The sequence below is a fragment of the Lithobates pipiens genome, unplaced genomic scaffold (genome assembly GCF_037356315.1).
Source record: "Lithobates pipiens isolate NorthernLeopardFrog02 unplaced genomic scaffold, aLitPip1_a1.2 Scaffold_19, whole genome shotgun sequence".
Taxonomy (NCBI): Eukaryota; Metazoa; Chordata; class Amphibia; order Anura; family Ranidae; genus Lithobates; species Lithobates pipiens.
Window position 1 is genome coordinate 419,390,590 of NW_027507764.1, and position 25,090 is coordinate 419,415,679.

General features: G+C 44.8%; 1 protein-coding gene across 1 annotated transcript in view; it reads right to left on the reverse strand.

Moving 5' to 3' along the window:
• Positions 1 to 25,090, reverse strand: part of ROCK1 (Rho associated coiled-coil containing protein kinase 1) — a gene marked incomplete in the record, with an annotated part of 198,119 nt that overhangs the window by 4,213 nt on the left and 168,816 nt on the right. The window contains 6 exon segments of the mRNA XM_077492551.1: positions 913 to 1,117; positions 4,620 to 4,881; positions 4,977 to 5,055; positions 6,533 to 6,621; positions 8,412 to 8,488; positions 19,554 to 19,719. Coding sequence (XP_077348677.1) covers positions 913 to 1,117; positions 4,620 to 4,881; positions 4,977 to 5,055; positions 6,533 to 6,621; positions 8,412 to 8,488; positions 19,554 to 19,719 — 878 coding nt within the window.

Sequence of the window (25,090 nt, forward strand, 5' to 3'; positions counted from 1 at the left end):
TTTGTTTGTGCCTAGGTGTGAGATTATCTGTGTGTGTTAGGAGCCCCAGTATGGGTCTGTATGCCAGCAGTTCTAGCATCTATTCATGTGCACCAGTAGGACAAGCGTGTATCTTGTTTGCGAATATGAATCGGTGAGGTGCATAGCTAATAAATGTGTGCCACTAAGGTCCTTGCATGGGTGAATGTCTGAGCACAAGACAATTGTTACTATGTGTTACCATGCAGTTGACATTATGCATCAGTTACATGGGTGTGTGCACAAATAGGACACTATGGGGGAGATTTACTAACTGGTGCACTCAGAATTTGGTGCAGCTGTGTATAGTAGCCAATCAATTTCTAACGTCAACGTGTTCAAATGAACTTTGACAATAAAATCTGGTTACTATGCAGAGCTGCTCCAGATTCAGGGTGCACCAATTTTAGTAAAGCTCCACCTATGTATCAATTTCGTGTTTGTGTCCAAAAATGACACTGCATCAGTTTGTGTGTATGCACAAAAGGGGCATACAGTTACATATGTGCACATGCCGGGGTCACTATGCTTCAGTTACATGGGTGCGCATGCAGGGGTCACTATGCTTCAGTTACATGTGTGCACATGCAGGGGGGTCACTATGCTTCAGTCACGTGTGCACATGCAGGGGGGGTCACTATGCTTCAGTCACATGGGTGCATATGCAGGGGTCAATATGCACCAGTTACATGCGTTTGCTACAAAAACACTATGCATCCGTTAAGTCAGTGGCATGTCATCCATGTATGCAATGTGGTGCACATGGGTGGTAGGGCCCATTGTGCTCTAACACACATTGCACACATAGATTAGCTGCTGCCATTCCACCTGTGCCCCCCCCGCCTTTTAAATGCCCTAAGCAGGATACATATAGAGTTTTTACAGCTCACTTACCTGGCTTTCCCTGACCCAGACTTAGGGGGCTTTCTGAAGGACTGGTTTGTTGACCTAGTAGACATTGTTCTTGGGGAAACACGGACGAAGTTAGTTGGTGGGTTTTTAGGTATTTTTTTTACTAAATGCGTCACCCATTTTTTCTGCTCATCCTGAGAGCAGGCCAATAAAAGTAAATCCCTCGCAGATGTCACATCATAACTCACTGTCAAAAAACAAAATAAATAAAAAGCAAAAAATTAGCAAGCGATCACCAACACTTTTTTTAATTCAACTTTTTTTCCCCAATAAGTACAAAAGTATTACCCATACAAAAAAAAAAAAAAAAAATGTCAACAAAAGACATGTTCACCCCCCCCCCCCCCAACCCCATTTAATTTAGGATCAATACATTTACAAATGTAAACTTTCTAGAAATTCATCATCTCAGACGTCAATCCTGGGGTTTCTATCAATGCTTTCCATATCTTTTCAAGTCTACTTTTACCTCCCCTTCTTATATAGGCCAATTGTTCTCTTATTATTGTGTTATTAACCATTCTCAGCCAATCCGTTATAGTTGGTGGTCCAATATCCAACCATTTCCAAGTGATCGCCTTTCTAGCTTGATATAAACATCTCAATATATCTATTCGCTTGTCCCCACATCTATATAATTTGGAACACCTCCAGAGCATATGAATCATGTCTTCAACTGGTCCCCGACATCTGGGAAAAGATGCATCTGGGCATCCCCCAAAATAATGGCAACCTTTTTGGTGTAGAATATGCTTTATGAACAACGTAGAAATGCGTGAGCTGAGGAAGGAGGGCTGAGGAAAAGGAGCATCGGTCTATCAAGGTCACTATGCCATTCCATTGCACATCTGTTAACTTCCCCACATCTACCTCCCATGTTACTCTACTTGACAACTGAGCATCCTTTTCCAATACCTTTAAGTGCATGTTTTCGTATACTTTCAAAATAAACCCCTTTAGGAGGATGGTCTCTTTCCAAAGTTTTCAGGAAGGCGACACTACTCCATTCCAATATTCCCTCAAACGGTGTTGTCAATGCATGCCTTAACTGTAGGTACCGATAGAAGCTCCTGTTTGAAAATCCAAATTCCTCCTTCAACTCCTGTAATGTTCTCAGCAACTCTACAGTATACAGTTGTGTAATCATAATACCCCTTTTGGTTTCCAATTAGCAAAATTCTCCACCCTCTCAAGTTCCAGCAACTTAACATTATCCCAAATGGGTGTATACTCCGTATATCCCGAGTACTGTAATACTAGTTGTGCCTTACTCCATACCTTCAACAGCAACTTCACAGTTGGACATTGGTCTCCCCCCCCCCCCCCCCCCCCCCAATGAGTCTGCTTCCAATGCCTCTATCAGGTCTGTATGTGGGGTACAGGACAATAATGCATGAGAATTGTAACTAGTGGTGTCATTACCCACCTCCCAGCCCCCCACTTGTAGCTGAGCTGCCAAGAAATAGCTCCAGGGGTGAGGCACAGCCAGACCTCCCTCATCTCTTGGCAGCTACAGTACCCTCATTTGAACTTTAGCCTGTCCTTTCCTCCAAATCAATTTACTAAATAGATTCTCCAATTTCTTAAACCAAATCCCGGGGATCCATATTGGCGACTTGTGGATGATGTAAAGAAGCTGGGGCTGACATATAATCTTGATTAAACTACAGGGATGTCCCACATTTTACCCTAAATACCTTTATTAAAAGCTCTAAAAATAATGATATATACAGCTATCTATTTAAAACTCTCTACCACATGTAGACTTCTAGCATTTTCTGGTACTCTCTGTAATCCATTCACCGGGAGAACCGATTTCTCACAATTAATGGAGAGCTTGGAGAACAAACCAAATATTTTAATAATCTCCATTGTCGTCATCAGTGACTGTTCCATAGCTCCCAAAAACAGAAGTACGTCATCTGCGTATAGTGATATTTTCCCCTCCATTCTCCCACTCCTAAAGCCCTTTATATCCCCCACTGTTCTTATTGCTATGGCTAATGGCTCCACCACCAGGGCCACGTCCCACGAGCTAATGGGAAATCCCCTCATTAATCCTCACTTTTGCCTTTGGGCCAGTATACAACTTAACCCATTTTATAAATACGGGGCCGATCCTAAACCCAGACATGGCTTTCAGATTTGACAGCGTCGAGGGACAGCTCTTGCCCCTGTCTTCTGATGGAATTTGTAGGTTTAAAAATAATAGCCTAATGTTTAATGATGTCGATCTACCGGGGATGAAGCCATATTGATAAGGATGAATTATGGTATGGATTATTTTAGTCTATTGGCCAATATTTTCGGCAATAATTTGACATCTGTACAAAGCATAGAGATTGGTCTATATCAGCCTTTCTCAACCTTTTCAACACAGCGGAAAACTTGAAATAGTTCTTTGGTCTCGGGGAACATTGATACATTAGTGTGATGGTCATTGGGAAGAATTACCTCCTTACAGATAGCTAAAATGATCAATGGGATCTTGGGAACAGTGAGAACTTATCTAAGAGGCAGACATTGCCCAATGCTGAAGGAACCCTAGGGTTCCACAGAACCCTGGTTGAGAATCACTGGTATATATGATGCAGGTTGAGTTAGATCTTTCCCCTCTTTTGGAATTATAATCGTAGCCTCCATCATAGATACTGGTAATTCTCCTTTTTCCAGTGCCCCATTTAACACCTCTAACTCTGGCAAGATTATCTCCCCATAGATATAATCTGTCTGGTAATCTGTCCGGTCCTGGTGTTTTATGATTAGCTGATACCTGTACTGCTTTTTGTAGTTCAATAGTCATTGGTGCAACTAATGATACCCTATCTTCCACATAGGGTATCGTTATATATGTAGATGTGCTAATCCAAAAGTTCAAAGCGTTTTGCACAGAACATAGCTTTGTCAGGACCGTGGGATATGAAGAAATATACAATCAGTATGGCTGTGCAGCAGGTGCTGTGCAAAACATCTGTCCAATACACGGGGGAGGACACAGGGGCCCCAAGAACTGGCCAACCCCAGGAAGGCACGCGCAAAATATTTTATAATATATTTATAATATATATAACTATAAAATTCATCAAGTGAGAGCTTTCTCTTTTTGGACATCGGGCGCGCCTCTCCAATCACCCAAAGTGATCTCTATAGAAGATCCTGCTACTTACCTCCTGCTCTCCTTTTGTTGGTATTATTTGGTGGGGACACTATCTGATATTAATACTCTCAATCTCTGACCCAGTACAAGCATGCAGGTAAAAACTTCTGACTCTTCAATGGGTGAGAAAGTGAGAAAATATTTAAGCCACTTGGGTAACACAGCACCAAGGCAGCTAGCATTTTCTGACGTTAGTGTGAACAGCAGCAGCCCCCAATAATTCTCTCATAGCTATACTCTTAACTCTGAGAATTCTTTCAAATTTACTGACCATATTAGGAACCTACCCAAATACATAGGTAGGTTTTAAAATACATAGATTCAGCTTACACATCCTAGTTTCTATACCAGGGGTCTCAAACTGGCTGCCCTCCATCTGTTGCGAAACTGCAAGTCCCATGAGGCATTGCAAGGCAGATAGTTACAAGCATGACTCCAACAAGCCTGACTCCAACAAGCAGAGGCATGATGGGACTTTTAGTTTCACAACAGCTGGAGGGCCACCAGTTTGAGATCCCTGCTCTATACCAACCTTTACAAGGGGCTATAACTTCCTCCTTTTTATCCAAGTGGTCTTTATGGCACTTGACATGGCATCTTCGGCATTCCAGTGCAGGGGGTGGCTTGAAAACATGCCACAAAGGCTTAGAACAAGCCTCACAATTTGCGGGGAAGTGGTAGAGTGTTGGGATGAACTCATGTCCTTTGTGGCTGAGGAAATTGGTCTTCTCAGCTTGCTGCACTGGTTCCAATTCCTGGTCTTTCCTGCATTCCCCTTCATTAGCATAGAGTATCTGCAGAAGAGGAAATGGCATTTACACCAAACAGAAAATCTAGCAAGCGAACTTGTGTATCTTTTGCTACATTAGTGACATTCATTAAGGCTTACCTGAAATATCTTGGGGATCTCATCAGTATTTGCTCTGTAAACATCTCCTTGCGTAACAGGGCGGACATGAAAAAGCTTACTGAAAACAAATGAGGAAACATTTAGTTGGGAGGTTTTTTTTTTTGTTTTTATTTTAAACTGAACTGAAAAACAAGGCAAAGTCCTACATACACTGTTGGAATGCATATAGCAGCTTTACCTTCAAAAGGATTTGCAAGTCTAACGAGCCATTCTTCTAATACTTCAATACTGTCAGTCATGATGTTTATATTGCTACTTTCTATTATCCTTTATTGCATCCAGGGCCAGCCTCTACTAACTGGAGAGAGGGGATGATGCAAATGTATTTCCCAATAATTACAACTGTCTAAGGTAGCTTTCTCCTCATTTTGGGAGATTTCCCTTAACTTCCCTTTACATCTCTGAAATAAAGTGAAAGGAAGTTTCTGAGAAAGCAAAAAAAACAAAACAAAACAAAAAAAAAACTGACCTAAGAAAACATTTCAGCTTTACATAAACTAACCGATCATTTTAGGATTTAAAAAAAAAAATTAATATATATATATATATATTTTTTTTTGACAAGCTCTATATACTCCATAATCTTGATAAGCAGACTTTAATCCAAGACATTTTTTACCTTTAGACCCCTTTCACACCAGGGTGTTTTGCAGGCACTATAGCGTTAGAAATAGCGCCTGCAATCCGCCCTAAAGAAGCTGCACCATTGTGTGCAGTGTGAAAGCCCCGAGGGCTTTCACACTATAGCGGTGCGCTGGCAGGACGTCAGAAAAAAGTCCTGCCAGCAGCTTCTTTGGAGCGGTGAAGGAGCGGTGTGTTTACCGCTCCTCCACCGCCGTTCTCCATTGAAATCAATGGGGCATCGCTGTAATGCCCCTGGCAAAACGCCGCTATTGCGGCGTATTGCCGGCGGTTTTAACCCTTTCTTGCCCGCTAGTGGGGGTAAAAGCGCCCCGCTAGCAGCCGAAATGCGCCGCAAATCCGGCGGTAAAATGCCGCTAAAAATAGCTGCATTTTACCGCCGACGCTATCAGCGGTGTGGTGTGAAAGGGGTCTTATGCATTCCCTGCATTAAGGTAAAAAATGTCCCACTACTTGTATCGCCCCCACACCTCCCTAAACAATTAGTCTTATCTTGATCCAGCGCTGTGGCTGTCTGCAGGGGCGCGGGTCTGTGTTCCTCTCCTCAGAAATAAGACGCAAGAGTGGAAGCCATTGGCTCCTGCTGCTGTCAATCAGATCCCATGAAATGGGAGCAGGGGGTAGGGCTGAGACACACTGTGTGCATCTATGGATGCATTCAGCCTGGCTCTTAAGCGAGCCTGCATCTCTTCCCTCATAGCAAGCGGTTTGCTATGGAACACAGGCACCAAAGAGGAGCTGATGAGCGTGCTGGTGGGGGACCAATACCATTGCACATAGAAAGTATGTTGTGTTTACTATTTAAATAAAAAAAGTGATTAACTTTTGCAGCGGCTTAAAGCTTTATTACACATCTCAGTGAAATGAAAAAACAAAAAACATAAGAAACTTACTCTATGTCTAGTACCATTGATGGGTTGGACTGTTCTTTATTCTGCTCATCTTCGTAAAACAGAACCTTTTTACTGCTAACCACCACATACTATAAAAAGAGAAATACATTGTAAAATATGAAAGTAAAACACAGGTAGGGTATTAGGAAGTTTCACAAGATAATCTACAACAGTTCTGGTAAGTTCCATGCTGCGATACTTATCCTTACTTCATGTACCCGAGTTGCCTAACGAGGGCGTACTCTGAGAAATATCTGATCTACACACATTTCACTTTGATGACTTACCAAAGTAGTAAATTAAAGAGGAAGTAAACCCTGATGAGTTTACTTCCTCTTTCATTCCCTGCAAAGGTAAAGCATAATGGACTAACATGCATCGCATAGTAGTCCATTATGTGTCACTTACCTGACACAGGAGCCAGCGAAGTCGCCGCTGTCCCCTGTAGTCCGGTGCATCCATTTTCTCGGTGGGTCTCGCTGCTCCGCCGCTGTCATTCGGCGAAGCCGCGATGACGTCACTACCACGCATGTGCACGGGAGCCGCCACTCGCGGCATATCGCCGTTGACCGCGGCATGCTCAGTGCGCCGCTGTCTACAGCACATGCGCCGTAGACAGCGGTGCCTGTCTTTCGGCAAATATCTCCTAAACCGTGTAGGTTTAGGAGATATTTCTTGGACCTACAGCTAAGCCTTAATCTAGGCTTACCTGTAGGTCAAAGTTGGTTGTAAGGGTTTACAACCACTTTAATGATGATTCAGACCTTCAAAACAGAAGTCAGCAGTCACAACATCTATTTTTTATCCTTATAAAGGTCCCTTTAAGCCTCAGTACTTAGTCAAGTTAAATGTTTCTATTCAGGGTCATGTTTGCAAATGCAGGTGACTCAGCCAGATAAGGCTGAACAATGCCAGCTATGGGTGAAGGTCAAATGACATAAATATATTAAATATATACACCAATGTAGAGTGATCCAAAGGTTTTCTATAACCTCTCTGCGGGAGGGGAGGTTTTTTTTGTAGTTATGAAAATTCAGCAACTATTCTAGTAAATCGCTGACTCCCAGAAAACTGCAGTGACACGGCTGCTTCCACATACATAGCAGTGGTCTCTCTTTGTACCCTGCTGTCCATGCCTTGGATTTTAAGCTGGTGTAGGGAGTACTTTAAGCCTGGTACACACAATCTTTTTTTCGTAAAAAAACAAAAAACAAAAAAAAAAACTGAGGAGCTTGGGAGGTCGTTACTGTACTAACTAGGTAATGTCAGTACAGCGATATCCCCTTTAGAGCTAGCTATTGTGTTCTGACAGAGGAACTGCCCCCCATCAGCACACAACAGTCAGCACTTGGATGCCAATAGCATGCTGGTTTTCCAGCAAGCCCTTTGGTCGGCTTCTGTCGGACAGGCTGATGTACACATGGGCTGAATGTTGGCCAGATTCTGTTGAACCGACCGATATTCGGCCTGTGTGTACCAGGCTTTACAGCAAATCTCATAGAAAGACATTTACACACACCTTTTACCTCCCTAACACCCACAATGTAGCTATACAGTTTTAAATTAAACTGCAACTGGGCTCTAAAAAAGTATTCATTGAAAACAGTTATCAGCTTTGGGAGAACTTGTAATTTATATAGAATACGGAAATGGACAAGTTACTTCACATTTTTTTTTGTGTAGGCATTACCTTGACTATTTACGTGAAAAACAAAATTAACAGAGCAACCAATAAAATGGATCCTTCCCTAAAGTGCCTATAGCAAACAAAGCTTATTGGTTGCAACTAGTAACTGTAACTGGACACTGCAATTTTTGTTTCCAATTCCTTAATAGGCCGATAGGGAAAACATTCTGAAATACTTCACTGTTCACGTACCTGTTTCTTCCATCCATGCCTTTTAATGTTCCCTCTGTTGGGTATAGAGAGCCAGCCTTCAATTCTTGATTCGGATTCTAAAAACAGATGACAGTTCTGTTTAGTGATTTGTACAAGCCACCATGCAGCCAGAGCTTTGTGCGGGATACTGGAACATGCAGATTGGGAAGGCATGGCAGGGAAGATAGCAGAGATGTACACTGGGCTCTCAAACACTTCATGCCCACAAGCAGATAAAGAACTTGCAGATAGTGGTTCAAGTTGAACATGGAGTGTTTAAAAAACCAAGACAATATATCAAAAGGCAAAAGTAAACAAAATACGAGCACAACTGAATCAAAGACCAGAAATCAAATCTGGAAGCAGAAAGTGCATTAAGCTGTCTGAAAAGCCAAGCCACTGGTAAAAGGCAGTTCCATTTACTCACAGAAGACAAGAATAGGAGAGAAAGAAATAAGGAATGCAGGTAGACGCGACTAAACGGAGAATAAGAGACAAACAGTTTAGTGGGAAGAAGAGGTCCACTTCATATAAAACGTGTTCTGTGTCAGAGCTAAGCATACTAGTTGTCCATCAGTTAACATGCCTAGTTCTGATAGTAACTGGGTCCCAGCTGTACAAGGTAACTGTCACATCCCCCTCACCCTACCCAAATAAGCACTGCAATGACACACACACACCTACGAAATGATGGTCCAGCAACACCACTGAGTGCTAACAAAATGAAAAAGAAGATACTAAAACATTTAGATGCGTTTTCAACACACATTTGTTTCCATTACAGATAAAATTTGCATTATGGTTCATACATCATATTTAAAAGTAACTGTTTTAAAAGTTAATGAAGATTGTTAGTACGCAAGATCTAAACCTCCACTGGTGTTGCTTTAAAACATTAGCAGTGACTGTACATATATTAAAACCAAAACTACTCATTGAAAGGCAATAGTGCCTACTGGTCCTTATATGCCTGATGAACAGAGACATATGGCAGTTGCAGTGTGCTGAAGGGTGAGATCCCCAACACTTTCCTGCACCCATGTTCTGCATACAACCCTTAAAATAAGTCAATGGCTCGAAACGCCCATGCTCAACTAAAGCCAATTGTGTTAGCATCCAAATTTACATGCACAAGTATCTATGGCATTTATACCCATATGTGAAAGTACCACCTTTGGGGAGACATGCAGCATGTGCGGGTAAATGGCCAAACATAAGCAATCGGCATTCACTGTAGCATGACTACATACAGCCATTCATTAGTACTAGCAGCTGTATGTGGCACGTGTGGCTTTCTTAGAGCATGAAAAAGCCAGGCGTTTACGCTTCAGCACATAGGAGCTGCTAAACATCTATCTGCATTAAAGTGTTTGTTAATTCTCCCCCCCCCCCCCAAAAAAAAAGAAAAAAAAACCCTGTTTCTTTAAAGCATGTTATAAAGCACAGTGCTTGTGCTGTGTATTTAGGCCCCCTGAAATACCTGGCTGATCCTGCCGGTTTCTACCCTCCCCTCTGTACGCTGACTGCAATAATATCAGGGCTGACACCATTGTCAGTGTACATGCCTCAGCCATACACTGCTACCCACAGCTCTCCCATCTCCCTCTGTCCTCCTCCTCCCCTGCCTGCCATCTCTCACTATTGCTGATCTGCTCCTCTCCCCACTGCTTCAAAACTAACTGATCTGCATATCATCCCCTTGGTCACATAAAAAGCTGTGTCCTAGTGCCTGTGCTTTATAAAAACAAAAAATTCATTTTCTACTTGTTTTAACAGTGTCAAACAATCACGACTTCAGGCTCTCTGCTTCTCCCTGGCTGACGCCAGCAATAGAACCTTGGCCCCACCCACTGGAGATATCACATGGGGAGAGCAGAGAGCCTGAAGTCATCTTATTGTTGGAAGATGCTGTTAAAACGAGTAGAAATATATAATTTTTTTTTACTATAAAGCAAAGGCACTAGGATGCAGTTTTAAAGTGGTTGTAAACCCATTTTTATAACTTTATGCTACAGGTAAGCCTATATTAAGACTTGCCTGTAGCTACCCTGGATATCACCTAAACCTGTACTGTTTAGGAGATATCCCCATGTCTGCATGTGCCGAAGTGCTTGAGCACAGCTGTGGGGGCTTCGATGTAAGGCAAGTAATACATAATGAGCTAGTATGCTATGCATTTGTCTTGCAGGTTGTTTTTTTTTTTTTTTAAGGATATACAACTGACAGAGAGGAAGATATAAAAATGAGATAGTGGCTTAACAACCACTTTAAGCTGTAGACAGGTGGAATACTAGGACACCTATTCCAACTCAGCAAAAGTGCTCTTTAAAGAAACCATATCACTTGTCAATCCACAGAAAAGTGGCAGCATCCATGTAAAGCCCTTTAGCTCACAAACTAATATATTCAAATGTAAAAGACGAAAGGATTGCCGCTACTTCTGACCAGCCCAGGTGATTAAATGGTAAAGTGTGGCCCCAGCCTAAATGTCTCCACTAAACCATGTTCTCCCTGTGCTTGCGTGGGTCTCCCCTGGGTTCTCTGGGTTAGTCAAGCTCACAGATTAACTGGCTTGAGTCTAAAAAAATTGCCCTGTTATGTGTATGTATGAATGGGCGTTAAGGACTTTTAAGCTCTTTGAGGGCAGGAACTGAGGTGACAATGCACAAAGCTTCCATATGGTATTTCAGTCTAAAAATGTTGACTCTTAAGCCATAATATACAGACATACTGTATATTTCATCTGAAAAAGAAGTCACTAATTAGTAACGCTATTTTCACAAATATTGCACAATTTGGGTGTTACTTAAACCAGTCTCATCTAGGTCTTTTTATACGACTGAAAAATCAAGAAATAAGTTATGAACATGTAATAAATAAACCAAGCTTTAAAAATTATATTTCATGAAGGTAGTTGCTAACAAACATTTTTAAGTTTGAACTCCAGCCAAAACTGGTCTCTGTGACAGGGAATGAAGGTAAAGCAGACATCACATACATCACAGGTGACATGTCAATATATACAGTGCCTTGAGAAAGTATTAATACCCCTTGAAATTTTCCACATTTTGTCATGTTACAACCAAAAAGATAAACATATTTTATTGGGATTTTATGTGATAAACCAACACAAAGACACATAATTGTGAGGTGGAAAGAAAACGATAAATGGTTTTCAATTTTTTTTACAAATAAATGAAAAGTGTGGTGTGCATTTGTATTTAGCCCCCTTTTTACTCCGAAACCCCTAAATAAAATTTAGTGGAACCAATTGCCTTCAGAAGTCCCCTAATTAGTGTAGCACGGTTCCCTTGAGGACTGCTTGGATTTAACTGCTCATCTGCCCCGCCATGACCCTGTGAACCTTTCAACCCACCTGACACTCTGGGTTCAGACATCTTTCACAAGCACCTTTAAAGGACATGTCACACAAGTCAATATATTTGTATTATCTCAGCTTTTACTTGAATAAGCAAAGTATTATTATTTACAAAAGGGAAGGGAAATAGATCAATCGAGTTCTGGATATCAACACAGACTCTGTAGAGAAATTCCCCCAAAGACAGCTTAAGAACAGTTTAACAGTGAGAGGATGCAATAGACACGTACAATGAGATACGGACAATGAGATACCATCTGAAACATGACCTGTAGGACAATAAAGTGTTAAATGTTGAATGCAGTTAGTTACACTCTAAAGGGGAACCCCGGGCGGCCTAGTCAAGCTTTGAATACTAATAATAAGAGCTCATGAATGAATGAATGAATGAATGACTTATATAGCGCTACCTATACGAACTGAATTGCCTCTGGGCGCTTTTTTCTTGCCACCGGTGTCCATCTGCAGCTATTTATGCGGTCCTTTAACCTGTAGAGTCCCGACACACTTACAACATTTTTTTTTTTTGTAAATAGTTTTTATTGAAAGTTTTTCACAAAATTTTACAGTACAATGAAGGAAAAGTCACAAATAATTCTCCCATGATGTCACCATATTACATAGCATAGTACAAGCATATGATAGGGGAGAAAAGAGAAAAGGCAATCTGGTGGGCATACTGTAGGACAAAAAAAACAAAAAAAAACAAAACAATATCAAACAACATAAAGAAAAAACTCGGAAACAATTGGTCTGTCATTTGCCCAAAAGAGAAAGCTTAAGTGCATAAAAGTAGTAATGTAAGTCACAGAAAAATTAGTACCCTGTAACAAGAGAGCTGAGCACAAGGTTAAGAGTTCATGGCAGGTGGGAACTCCTATACCATGTATTCCAAATTTTCCAATTGTTATCAAACTGAATTTTTTTCCCCATCCTGAGGGCCAGGACTAGCTCGTAGGAGTAATGTAGGGATGTAGTCGACCAAACCTCAGAGACACTGGGGGCCTGGTCATTTTTCCAGAATCTAGCTATCAGAGACCTAGCCACCAGGAGGATGTGGGAAACAACAATTCTGAAGTCAGGTGGATATCTATCAATACCTAAGTTAAGAATTGCCAGGCCTGGTTCGGGGGTAGATAGGAAACCTGTAATCTCTGAGATAGCTCGAAAAATAGCATTCCAAAAGCTTCGGAGATGCTTACAAGACCAAAAAATATGCAGTAAGTTACCCACCTCCCCACAGTTCCTCCAGCACAAGGGGGAGGACTCCGCCAGGCCAAATTTCGAAATCCGAAAGGGAGTGAGGTACCACCGTAGGGCAATTTTCTGGGCGAGTTCCCAGTGTCCAACACACCGAGAGGCCCTATAATTAGCTTTGAGTGCCTGACACCATTGTGCCTCAGAGAAGGCGCGGCCTAAGTCCTCCTCCCAGCGCAGAAAGGGACGAGATTTGTTAAAAACACATTTCTGCTGTAGAAAGTTGTAGAATAGGGATATACCTTTAGATAAGGGGGGATCAGCCGCAAGAAAGCGCCAGAGAGATTCGGCTACTGGAACATTGGTGACTCCACCACCCCGAAACAAGTGGGCTATTTGGTAATATTTATATATGTCAATAGGTTTTAGATGGAATTGAGTCCTCAGGGATTGGTATGAAACCATGGAAGGGCCTTGGAAAAGATCTTGCAATGATAGCAACCCCTTCCGGACCCAGTCTCTGACGGAGAAATTGGGAATTAGGAATTCTAAGGATATTAGAGGGATAGGTAGAGATACCGATTTGTGGGTCGAGGGTGTGGATTTAAGAAGATCTCGCCAGGCCTGCAGAGAAGCGCAAACCGTGAGAGGAAGGGACTGTAAGGGCCAGGGTTTAATCGAATCAGTGAGAAGAAGAAGTTTTAGGTCTTGAGTGGGGGTAAGAGCTCGTTCAAGGCAGCACCATTTCGGCTCGCTGGTCGAGTTGAACCAATGAGAGAGCTGTGCCAGCCTGGAAGCAAGGTAATAGTCCTTGAGATCCACCAGTCCCATACCCCCAGCCAACCGGTGCTTCAATAAGAGTGATCTAGAACATCTAGGTTTTTTAGAGCTCCAGATGAATCTATTCATCAAGAGAGTGAGATCATGGAGGTGTTTCCTAGAAGGGGGAACGGGCAATGCTCTAAATATGTACAAAATTTGCGGGAGTAATAACATCTTAAAGGAGGCCAGTCGTCCCGACCAAGAGAGTTCATATTTAGCTAGTCTGTTGGCCTCCTGCGTGAGTTTATCAATAAGAGGAGGAAAGTTAGCCCCCGCTAGTTGGCTCGCGGATTTGCTTAGATTTATGCCCAAGTACGGGATGGTGGAGTCACTCCATTTGTATGGGAACATGGCCATCAATCTTGCTCTGAGGGAGGGACTAAGGCCCGTCTCTAATATTACTGACTTAGAGAAATTCACCTTGTAGTAGGAGATTAGGCTAAATTCGTGGAGTATCTGATGAGCCTGTGGTAGGGAGGAGGATGGGGAGGTCAAAAAAAGGATGATGTCATCAGCGAAAAGGTTAATTTTGTGGGGGCTCTCTTGCGTAGATATGCCTGTGATTAAGGATTGGGATCGAATTTTTTCTGCAAGCGGTTCGATAAGCAGATTAAAAATTGTAGGAGACAATGGGCATCCTTGCCTAGTGCCATTAGAGATGGCAAAGGGCAACGATAACATATTGGAGGTGAAGACCTGGGCAGAAGGGGCCGAATAAAGGGCGAGGATAGCTGATAGAAACGGTCCACCGAAGCCAAACTTCCGAAGGACCTCCTCCATGTATCCCCAATGGATCCGGTCGAACGCCTTCTCCGCGTCCAAAGAGAGGAGCAGAGAAGGCGTTCGACGGGCCTCCGCAAGCTGAAGAACCCCCAAGACGCGTCTAGTAGCGTCTGAGGTTTGCCTGCCAGGAGTAAATCCCGACTGATCTGGGTGGATCAACCGGGGGACCAAGGGGAGGAGTCTTTGGGCAAGAATTTTAGCGTATATCTTGACGTCGGTATTAAGAAGGGATATGGGCCTGAAGTTGGAGGGGGTGTCGGGTTCTTTACCAGGCTTAGGAATCGTAACCACATAGGCCCTAAGCATCTCCGGTGGGAAGGAGGCAGATGAAAATGCTTCCGCATAGGTTTCTGAAAGCACCGGGGAAAGAAGGTCTGCAAATGAACGGAAATAATCATTAGTCAGGCCATCCGGTCCCGGAGATTTACCCAGAGGAAGGGATTGGATACACTTTATAATTTCCTTAGGTGAAATAGGAAGGTTTAGGGAAGCCAATTGTTCTTCCGTAAGGGAGGGTAAGTTAATAGAGGAAAGAAAGGATCGTATACTTTCTGTCGTGGGCTGGGGCGTCTCGGGATCTAGCTTCAAATTGTACAGAGAGGAATAATAAGCAGCGAAGGCATCCGCAATCTCTTGCGGGTTAATCCTTTTCTGTTTATCCAAAGGGTGGTAAATATAGGGAATCTTGGCCTTAATTCTAGCAGCCCTCACTCTATTGGCGAGATATTTGCCTGCCCGGTTACTGGAGGAGTAGTGTGACAGCTTCAATGCGTGTACATATTTATCATACCTAGCCAGTAATAGGCGGCGAAGTTCAACACGGAGCTGGGTCAATCTGTGAGCCGTGTTGGAATCCGGCGCCAACTTGTTGGAGGATTCCAAAGACCGAATGTCCGCCAGAACGTCATTCAGTTTTTGGGTTTTAGCTTTTTTATCCCTAGATGAGATTTGGAGCATTATGCCCCGCATAAAGGCCTTGTGGGCACACCAGAGGGTAGTGGGACTCTGCACAGAGTGAGCATTTAGTTTAAAGAATTCCTTCAGATTTTTGGAAATAGCAGCAACATGCGAGGGATTTTGAAAGAGTTGAGAGTTTGCCCTCCAGACATAAGCGGAGCGCGGGGCGTGTTCCTCCACCACCTCGACAGAAACAGGAGCATGGTCTGACCAAGAAATATCGTGGATGGTGGAGGAAGACACCGCCTGCAACAGCAACCTGTCCACCAGGATCAAATCTATCCTAGAGTAAGTGTTGTGTCTCGCAGAGTGAAATGTGAAATCTCGTTCACTCGCATGTTGGCACCTCCATGCATCAAAGACATCTTCAGCAGCAAGTAGAGGCTGAAGCCTCGGCAATGGCCGACTCGCCCTGGACGTGGTGTCCAGGGCGGAGTCGACCGTTACATTGAAGTCTCCACAAACCACTAGAGACCCTTTGCGACATTTGTTAATCTTACGAAACAATCTGTTCAAGAACCTTAGCTGGTGTACATTGGGGGCATACAAATTAACTATAGTATAGGGCCTATTGTTCAGTACAGCTAATAAGATTAAATACCTCCCATCAGGGTCCATAATAGCATCAGTGAGGGAGAAGGCTACTGAGTCTCTGATAGCAATAGCTACCCCTCTTTTCTTCTCAGAGGCAGAAGCCAGGAAAATGTGTGGATAGTTCCTGTGCTGGAAGTATGGATTGGCTTTATCAAGAAAGTGAGTCTCCTGAACACAAAGAACGTCCACATCCAACCTCTGAGCCTCCTTCCACAGAGAGTTCCGCTTGACTGGATGGTTGAGGCCGTGCACATTAAAAGAGACGAAGTTAAGTGGCATTGAAGGTGGCATTTAGATGCAAATGAAAAGGGAAGTGGCCAGGGGCACAATGGGACCTCCGGGCTTTCAACAAGACAGGCTTCCAAGGGTAGGCTGAATAAGGCAAACATGTATCAGGGCTGGGCGATGCAAAAACACATGAGCAATGACAGACCGAGTCAAGGCTGCAATGGTGCAGCAAATAGGAACAATAAAACAAGAACCAAAAAAACAGAACAGAGGTAAGTAAAAAAAGGAATCTCTGGTGAGATCCGAAGGCACTATAAATGCCCATTTACTTGGGGGGTAAAGAAGAAAAAGAGCACTGGAGGACCTCCAGCGGTCAGGAGATCAAAAACAAATAGCAGGTTTCAGCAAAGTTCTCAGGTTGGTCTGGCTTTGGATTTCTTCCGGCGTCTCCTCTGAACCACCTGCCAGTCTCCTTGGTTCTCCAGCCGGCTGGGAGGAGACGATGCCGACGGCCCCACCGGCTCCTCAGGGATGATGTCAAGGGAGCGCAGGAGATCCAGCCCTTCTTGCAGTGTCGAAACCACCGAGGATTTACCTTCGTGAGAGATAAGTAGTTTCAGAGGGTAACCCCATCGGTAAGGGATTCCGTGATTCCGCAGTGCTTTCGTGACAGGAAGAAGAGCTTTGCGTCTCTGAAGGGTGAACTGGGAGAGATCAGCGAACAGTTGCAGGTGGGAGAACCTCTCTGGGAGCTGGGTCTCCTTCCTAAACGCCGAGAGCAGTTGTTCCTTGGCTTGGAAAAAATGGATCCGCAGGAGAACATCCCGCGGAATGTTGTCAGGCAAGTGGGACGGCTTAGGCAACCTATGGATACGATCAATAGTCACATCCTGATCCGATAAATCAGGAAGCAGAGTTCTCATGAGGTCCTGGACGTATGGGGCCAGCTGGGCAGGGAGAACAGTTTCAGGGACCCCTCTGATTTTTACGTTATTGCGCCTGGACCTGTCCTCCAGGTCCGCCATCTTGGATTTAAGCCAAGCGATGTCTTCAGATTGGTCATTGTGCGCGTCAACCAGAGTGTTATGGGCAATCGCAAAGTCCCCCATTTTTTGTTCCACATGATCTAGTCTGCCACCCAGTACACCTACTTCAGCTTTAAAGTTACTGACACATTGCATGAAATCTTTATGAAGTGATGCACGCAGGGAGACCAACATGTCCTTCAGGGTGGACTCAGAGACAGGCTGATTAGTAGCAGGGAACTCAGCTATATATCCATGCAGTTCTCTGGTATCAGCAGAGGAGTTTTGTTCAGCGCTCACCTGCAGTGCCTCTTCTGAGAGCCTTGGCCTGGACTTTGCTGGGCTGCTGCTAATCGGTGTGGACGTCCCTGGCGATCCCCTTCTCTGAGCAGCTACGTGCGTCGGACTGCCCGAGGAGGCCGACGAGCGACCCGGGGAGGAGCGCGTGCTGCCGCCGGCGCCATCTTGGCCAGGATCGCGGGCCGCGGGCGGAAAGAAATCCGGCAATTTCCTGGGCTGCCCGGACCCTCTCCGCTTCGTCGGCATCTCCGGAGGAAGAGGAGGCTTTCCGGAGCGAGGTAAGGTGTATTCGCCGGTCCAGGGAGTCCGTAATGAGGATCAAATCCCGTCGCTGGAGCGGAGCTTCTCTCCTATGCTGCCATCCACCAGCGCGCGGTAGCCACACCCCCACACTTACAACATTGACATACACATACACATATTATGGCCAATTCTTTTTGGACAGGGTCTAATTAACCTACCAGCATGTCTTTGGAGTGTGGGAGGAAACCGGAGTACCCGGAGGAAACCCACGCAGGCACAGGGAGAACATGCAAACTCCAGGCAGATAGTGTTGTGGTCGGGATTTTGAACCAGCAACCCTATTGCTGCTAGGTGAAAGTGCTAACCACTACACCACTGTGCTGCCCCTCAGCTCAGCTCAGACAGAATAAGGATAGTGTAGGGCTCTTTAAAATAGCAACATCAATATCCAAGGTGCAGGCCTGATAGCCTTCACCGGCAGTTGAAGCTCATTAGATTGTATCCAATAAGGCACAGTGATCCTGTTTGCTCCCAGTGTAAACTATGTCCTGGTTTCTATCTTCATATGTTCTGGGAATGCGCCTACGTTGCAAGATTCTGGGCTGAGGTCTTTGAGGTGTTAAACAGCAGTTTACAGCTGACTCTCCCGATCAATCCATCAGTAGAACTGTTGGGTACCTCATATGATGAACCGTGATCTCACAACACCAATTTATTGTGGAAAAATAAATTTTGATGAAGTGGTAGTCCTCGTACTGTCCTTAAACCGCGCCCCCCCAGGGTATCCACCTGGAGGCTATGGTAAATGCTGCCCTTCCTATATACAAACATATCAAACTAGGGATATGTCCCTGGAAGTTTGACAACATTTGGTCCCCCTGGACCACCCGTTAACGAGCCCTTGCAATATGCAGAAGTGGGGTAGGGGTTACATCTAATGTATGCTCTTTGTTATACCTGCTGTTATGTGTGCCTGCTCTACATACGATCTTTGACGCTATCCCCTGCGGATACTGTTTCTGTGTTAACTTTTGTTGGCAACGCATCTTATCTTGTGTACTTTTCTTCTGTACAGTGGTTATGTGAAATAAATGACCCATTTTTGTAGAAAAAAAAAAAAAAGATGATGTGCTAAGCTGGTAGAGACATACCCCAAAAGACTTGCAGCTGTAATTACAGCGAAAGGTGGTTCCACAAAGTATTGACTCAGGGGGGCCAAATACAAATGCATGTCCCACTTTTCAGATATTTGTAAAAAAAAATTGAAAACGATTTTATAATTTTCCTTCCACATCACAGTTATGGTCCACTGTGTTAGTCTATCACATAAAATCCCAATAAAATACAAGTTTTTGGTTTTAACATGACAAAATGTGGAAAATTTCAAGGGGTATGAATACTTTTTCAAGGCACTGTATCAAGAAAATCTTTAGAAATCTTCACAGGTCTCTCACACTGCAGAAGAGATCTAATCTCCACCCCCCCCCCCATGTGACAAAAAAGTTTAAATCTACTGTTTGTCAGGTAGAGAACTCTTTGTAAACATACACATATAACATACCATACTGGTACGCATCAGAGAGATTGTTAGAAAAGCATATTTCCAGCACTTACCCCCTATCATGCCATCTGCTTCATCTGGCTGCAAACTGGCAACACTTGTTGAATCCATACGGAGCTGTAACTCTGCCAGTCTAGCACGTAGCTGTTCAATGTCACTTTCTTTGCTGTCTAGCTGCATCTGAAGCTCATTCTTGTAGTTGCTTTCCTCAGTAAGTTGCTACAAAATAGAAATCAATGTTTCGGAAATTTAAAAGTCTAATGACCAAGTTAAAAGCTGTATAAAACGTACTTAAAGTTTTGGCTCTGGGCTACAATAAAGTGCAAGTAAACCCACATTGCATGGTTTGCTACATTTCTTACCATTTGGGTAGGGAAAAATATAGGGGAGAGAAAGGGATCAGAAGGGATTCTCTTAGGGAAACCTCTTGGGAACATCAATGTGGAGCAAACACGTATAGTTGAATTACTATGGAATGGGAAATTGGGAAGGGAAACATTGCAAGATTCACCAGGTGGGGGGGCTGGGTTCCCCACTATTATAGTAAAGGACTTTTTATTTATTTTAACTGGAAGATAACTACATAAAAGAAGAGTGCATTATCCAAAACCACAAATGGCAAAGAAGCACTAACTTGCACTGATATACTTAACCTTGGCAATGGCATCTTTTGAGAAAATCTACAAAAAAAGACTGACTGTACCACAAAAATAGGATCAGTGTCAAGAAAATACTACAAGACTGAGTGAATTTTGTCTGGTTCCTGAAAAACAGGCATAAGTACTTTGTGGGTAGCACTGTTGGAGACATCCTTAAACTGAAAATCAAAGAAGCCGGGCAGATAATTGTCAGCAAAACAGCAGCTGCATCCAATTAGATGCAGCTGAAGACTGGGTATTTTGATAGCTGCTAGCTGTACGAATACAATAGCTGGCATTGCAGTTTTATCCGATTTTTTTTTTTTTTTGCGTATCCTGCAGTATATGGCTAGCTTAACCGCTTTCATACAGGGCCTGTTCCGACTCTCCTCTCCTACACGTAAAAATCTTTTTTTTTGCTAGCATATTACTCAGAACCTCCAAACATTATATATATTTTTGATCAGAAACTCTAGGGAATAAAATGGCGGTCGTTGCAATTTTTTTTTACATCACACGGTATTTGCGCATCAATTTTTCAAGTGCAGTTTTTGGGATGGGGGGGAATGAGGTTTAATGAGTTAAAAACACAAAACAGTAAAGTTAGCCCACTTTTTTGGGAACATGTGAAAGATGATGTTACACTGAGTAAATAGATGCCCAACATGCCACACGTTAAAATTGCACACACTTGGTGCCAAACTTTGGTACCTAAAAATCTCCATGGCCATGCTTTACCATTTTTTACAGGTTACCTGTTTAGAGTTACACAGGAGGTCTTAGGCTAGAATTGTTGCTCATAAGAATAGGATTTTGTACTTACCATAAAATCCTTTTCTTTGTAATTCACCGACCGACACAGCTCCTCTCTGTAACTAAATGGGTTTGTTAGCCTGCCACTAGGAGAATTAGGAAAAATTCTAACACAATACACAGAACAGTCAGTACCGCCTAGGGGACGGACCCTGTGCTAACAACCCTCCCTGCTGACCCAGCAGGTTCAGTACGTTAACAAGCAGTATAAGAGAAAGGAGGGTTGGGTGCTGTGCCGGTCGGTGAAATACAGAGAAAAGGATTTTACAGTGAGTACAAAAATCCAATTTACTCTTATATTCACTGACCAACACAGCTCCTCTCTGCAACAAAATGAGACGTCCCCAAACAGTGCCAAACGAGGGGTGGGAAAAAAAACATTACAATTTCATCCACCATGGCAAGTGGGAACTAGTGAAACTAAACCCACAAAAAAACAGCAGTGTATGGAAAAAACACACCGCCATATAACCGGGTATTCTGAACAGGAGAGATCCCCAACACTGCAACCTTTTTGCGGAAGTAATGCAACAGTGCATTAACAAACCGTACTGTGTTTTATTGAAAAACCAGGAAAAAAAAAATCTCAATTGCAACTACACGGCTGCCTGCAAAACTTTGCGGCCAAAACAGGCATCAGCCAATGCACTGACGTCTACCTTGTAAAACTTGGTAAACGTATGGACAGATAACCAGGTCGCTGCCTTACACACCTGAGCGACCGACGCCTGGTGTCAGAAGGCCCAAGACGTTCCGATTGCCCTTGTGGAGTGGATCGTGACCGGAAAGGGGGGCATCTGCCCCTTCAAGGCGTAGGCTTGTACTACAATCTGTCTGATCCACCTAGAAATGGTGGCAGACGAGACCGCCATACCCTTCTTTGGACCAGCCACCAAAACAAGCAGCGAGCGACTTCCGAAAGGGAGCTGCGGCAGACAAATACACTTTTAGAGCCCTAACCACGTCGAGAGCGTGAAGGGCCACCTCTTTGGGGTGCTTCGGCTTAGGACACAACGCTGGCGATACAATGTCCTCATTTATATGAAAGGCCGAGACCACCTTGGGTAGAAAGGACGGTTGCGGACGCAACACCACCTTATCCCTGTGGATGACCAGATAAGGCGATTTGCAAGACAAGGCCGCCAATTCCGAAACCCTCCTGGCTGATGTTATGGCCACTAGGAAAACCACCTTCTGTGAAAGTCAATAAGGGAATCTCCCTGATATTCTCAAACGGCGGCTTTTGAAGCGCCAACACCAGGTTCAAGTCCCACGGAGGGAACGGTGGACGCACCGGAGGGACTACATGTCGTACCCCCTGAACAAAGGTACACACTAATGAATGAGACGCCAGGGGTTGCTGAAAAAAAGACAGCCAAGGCTGAAATTTGTCCCTTAATTGTGCTTAACGCCAATTTCTGGTCTACTCCTTGCTGAAGAAACAGCAGGATCCTGGATATAGAAAAGGAGCGCGGATGCTATCCTTTCTCCTCACACATGGAGATGTAGGCCTTCCAGGTACAATGGTATATCTTCCATGAAGATTTCCGCGCCCTCAACATAGTTGGAATCACAGAGTTTGACAGACCCCGGTTCCCCAGCACCTGGCTCTCAATAGCCATGCCGTTAAAGCCAGCGATGGTAAAAGCAGGGTGAAAGATTGGACCTTGAGATAGGAGGTCCTCTCACAGAGGCAGTCGCCAGGGAGCGTCTGCCACCAGACGCACCAGGTCTGCGTACCAGGGCCGCTGAGGCCAATCTGGGGCAACCAGGATTACTGGAATCCCCTCGGTTTCCACTCTGCGAAGCAGACGTGGCAACAGTTTCAGTGGAGGAAATGCGTAGATCAACTGGTACTGATCCCACGGAGACACCAGCGCGTCCGACGCGTCTGCCCACGGATCTCTTGTCCTGGACACAAATCTTGGCACCTTCCGATTGAGACGGGAGGCCAATAGATCCACATCTGGTGTTCCCCACTTCAGGCACAGCAGCCGGAATATCTCCGGATGCAATGCCCATTCTCCTGGGTCTAGCATCTGTCGACTCAGATAGTCCGCCTGCCAATTTTCCACTCCCGGGATGTAAATGGCCGACAGGGCCGGAACGTGTCGCTCTGCCCACCAAAGTATGTGAGCGACCTCCCGAGCAGCGGCTGAGCTTCTTGTTCCCCCTTGGTGATTTATGTACACCACAGCCGTGGTGTTGTCTGACTGTATCCTGGTCGGACACATCGACCATGTGTGGAGACACAGCCTGATTGCTCTCAATTCGAGCAGATTGATCGGCAACTTTGATTCTTCTGTTGACCAGAGGCCCTGTCCCATTTTGTCAAAATCTCCTTCTGCAGGACTCTGGTGTGGAACTGGGCGTAAGGTACTGCCTCGAAGGAGGCTACCATGAGCCCCAGTACTCGCATGCAAAAGCGGAGCGACGACCACTTGCGGTTCATCAGTAGTATGACCGCAGATCTGAGTCAGCAATTTGTCTGAAGGGAGAAAAACTCTTGCTTCTCTGGAGTCCAACAGCAAACCTAGGTACTCCAGACGCTGGGTCGGCACAATCACCGACTTCTATAGGTTCAACAGCCACCCAAATTCTTGCAGGGTCTGCATGGTAATCGCCACATCCTCCTTTAATTCTGAGGCGGAAGATGCTCTCAGGAGGAGATCGTCCAGGTAGACCACGATCGCGATCCCGCGTTGTCGCAGCAACGCCAATACTGGAGCCAGTACTTTGGTAAAGACTCGGGGGGCTGATGCCAGGCCAAAGGGAAGAGCCACAAATTGGTAGTGGGCTTCCCAGACTGTCAAATGCAGAAATTTTTGATGCTGAAGGCATATGGGTATGTGCAGGTATGCATCCTGGATGTCTAAGGACGCCAGAGAGTCCCCTTGATGGAGTGCAGCGACTACTGAGCGAATTGATTCCATTCTGAACCTCTGCACTTTTACAAAGTGATTGAGGGCTAAGTCCAAGATCGGACGTACCCCTTCCTTCTTGGGAACCACAAACAGATTTGAGTAGAACCCCTGGAAGCGTTCCGATTCCGGACTGGTACAATCACCTCCCGATTCAGCAAGTCCCTCACCGCCCCTAACAGGGCCTCCTGGCGAACAGGGGTATGCTGGAGGGAAGAATCTATTTGGCGGCCAACAGAGAAACGATCTTGTAGCCTGTGGAAACCAGGTCGCAGACCCATTTGTCAGATAACCAGGAGGTCCACCGGGCTGCAAACTCCCGAAGGCGACCTTCATGCGGTAGCACTTTTGTTTGCAGACTTGTTAGGCTTGCGGTTCCAGGGATGCTTCTGATCGTCCGTGGACATCCTGTCAGGCTGGGAACGTTTTGTCGAAGCACCAGGTGGAAGCGCAACTTTCCTTCCACGCACCACCTCTATTTTTGCAACAAAAGAGTTAAGGACCGCTGTCAGGGTGTCCATGGGCACAGCGCTATCCGCAGGTGACCCGGTTGCAATAGCCTGGATTTTGGGGTAAAAAACACCAGTTTCTGAAGCCATGCTGACCCTACCCGCCACCTGAATGGGGACTTGGGACAGTGAAGGTCCCACCCTCCTGCTGCTGCCGCCTGGGGGGGGGGGGGGTGGCGGATTCCTAGCGGCAGACTCACCACCCTGGGGAGTTCTGTGATGGTTACTAGCTGTGCCTGTAGTCCCCAGGAGGTTACCCAGATGCAGAGTGAAGAAACTATCGGCAGCAGCTGTAGAAAAGAGCGGTGAAACGATCTGCAGAGCTTGCACCAGCGCTCAGGGAATGGCCATCCAGCGTCCTGTATACACAGTGGACACAGGGAACAGCATGTGATAGCACATGGCATGCTGTCACAAGAGAACTGTGGTGAAAAGAGCGCTCGGGCTTCAAAAAAATGGCCGCCAATGCAAAGAATAGGAAAATCCCATAGAAAACGGCCGCAATGGGAACCTGCTCTGCCCTCAGCCAAAATGGCCGCCGGACAGCGCCCTTGGATAACTCAATCAGGATAACTCAACCAGCCCATCACCCAGCCGGCAGTTAATAGAAGATCCCAGGATCTTACATCTTGCGAAAAAGCATCAAAAAAATTGACCAAAGGGCCCGCAGGGGTTCCTAGGTCATTCTCCTTCACTAGGCAACATAAAA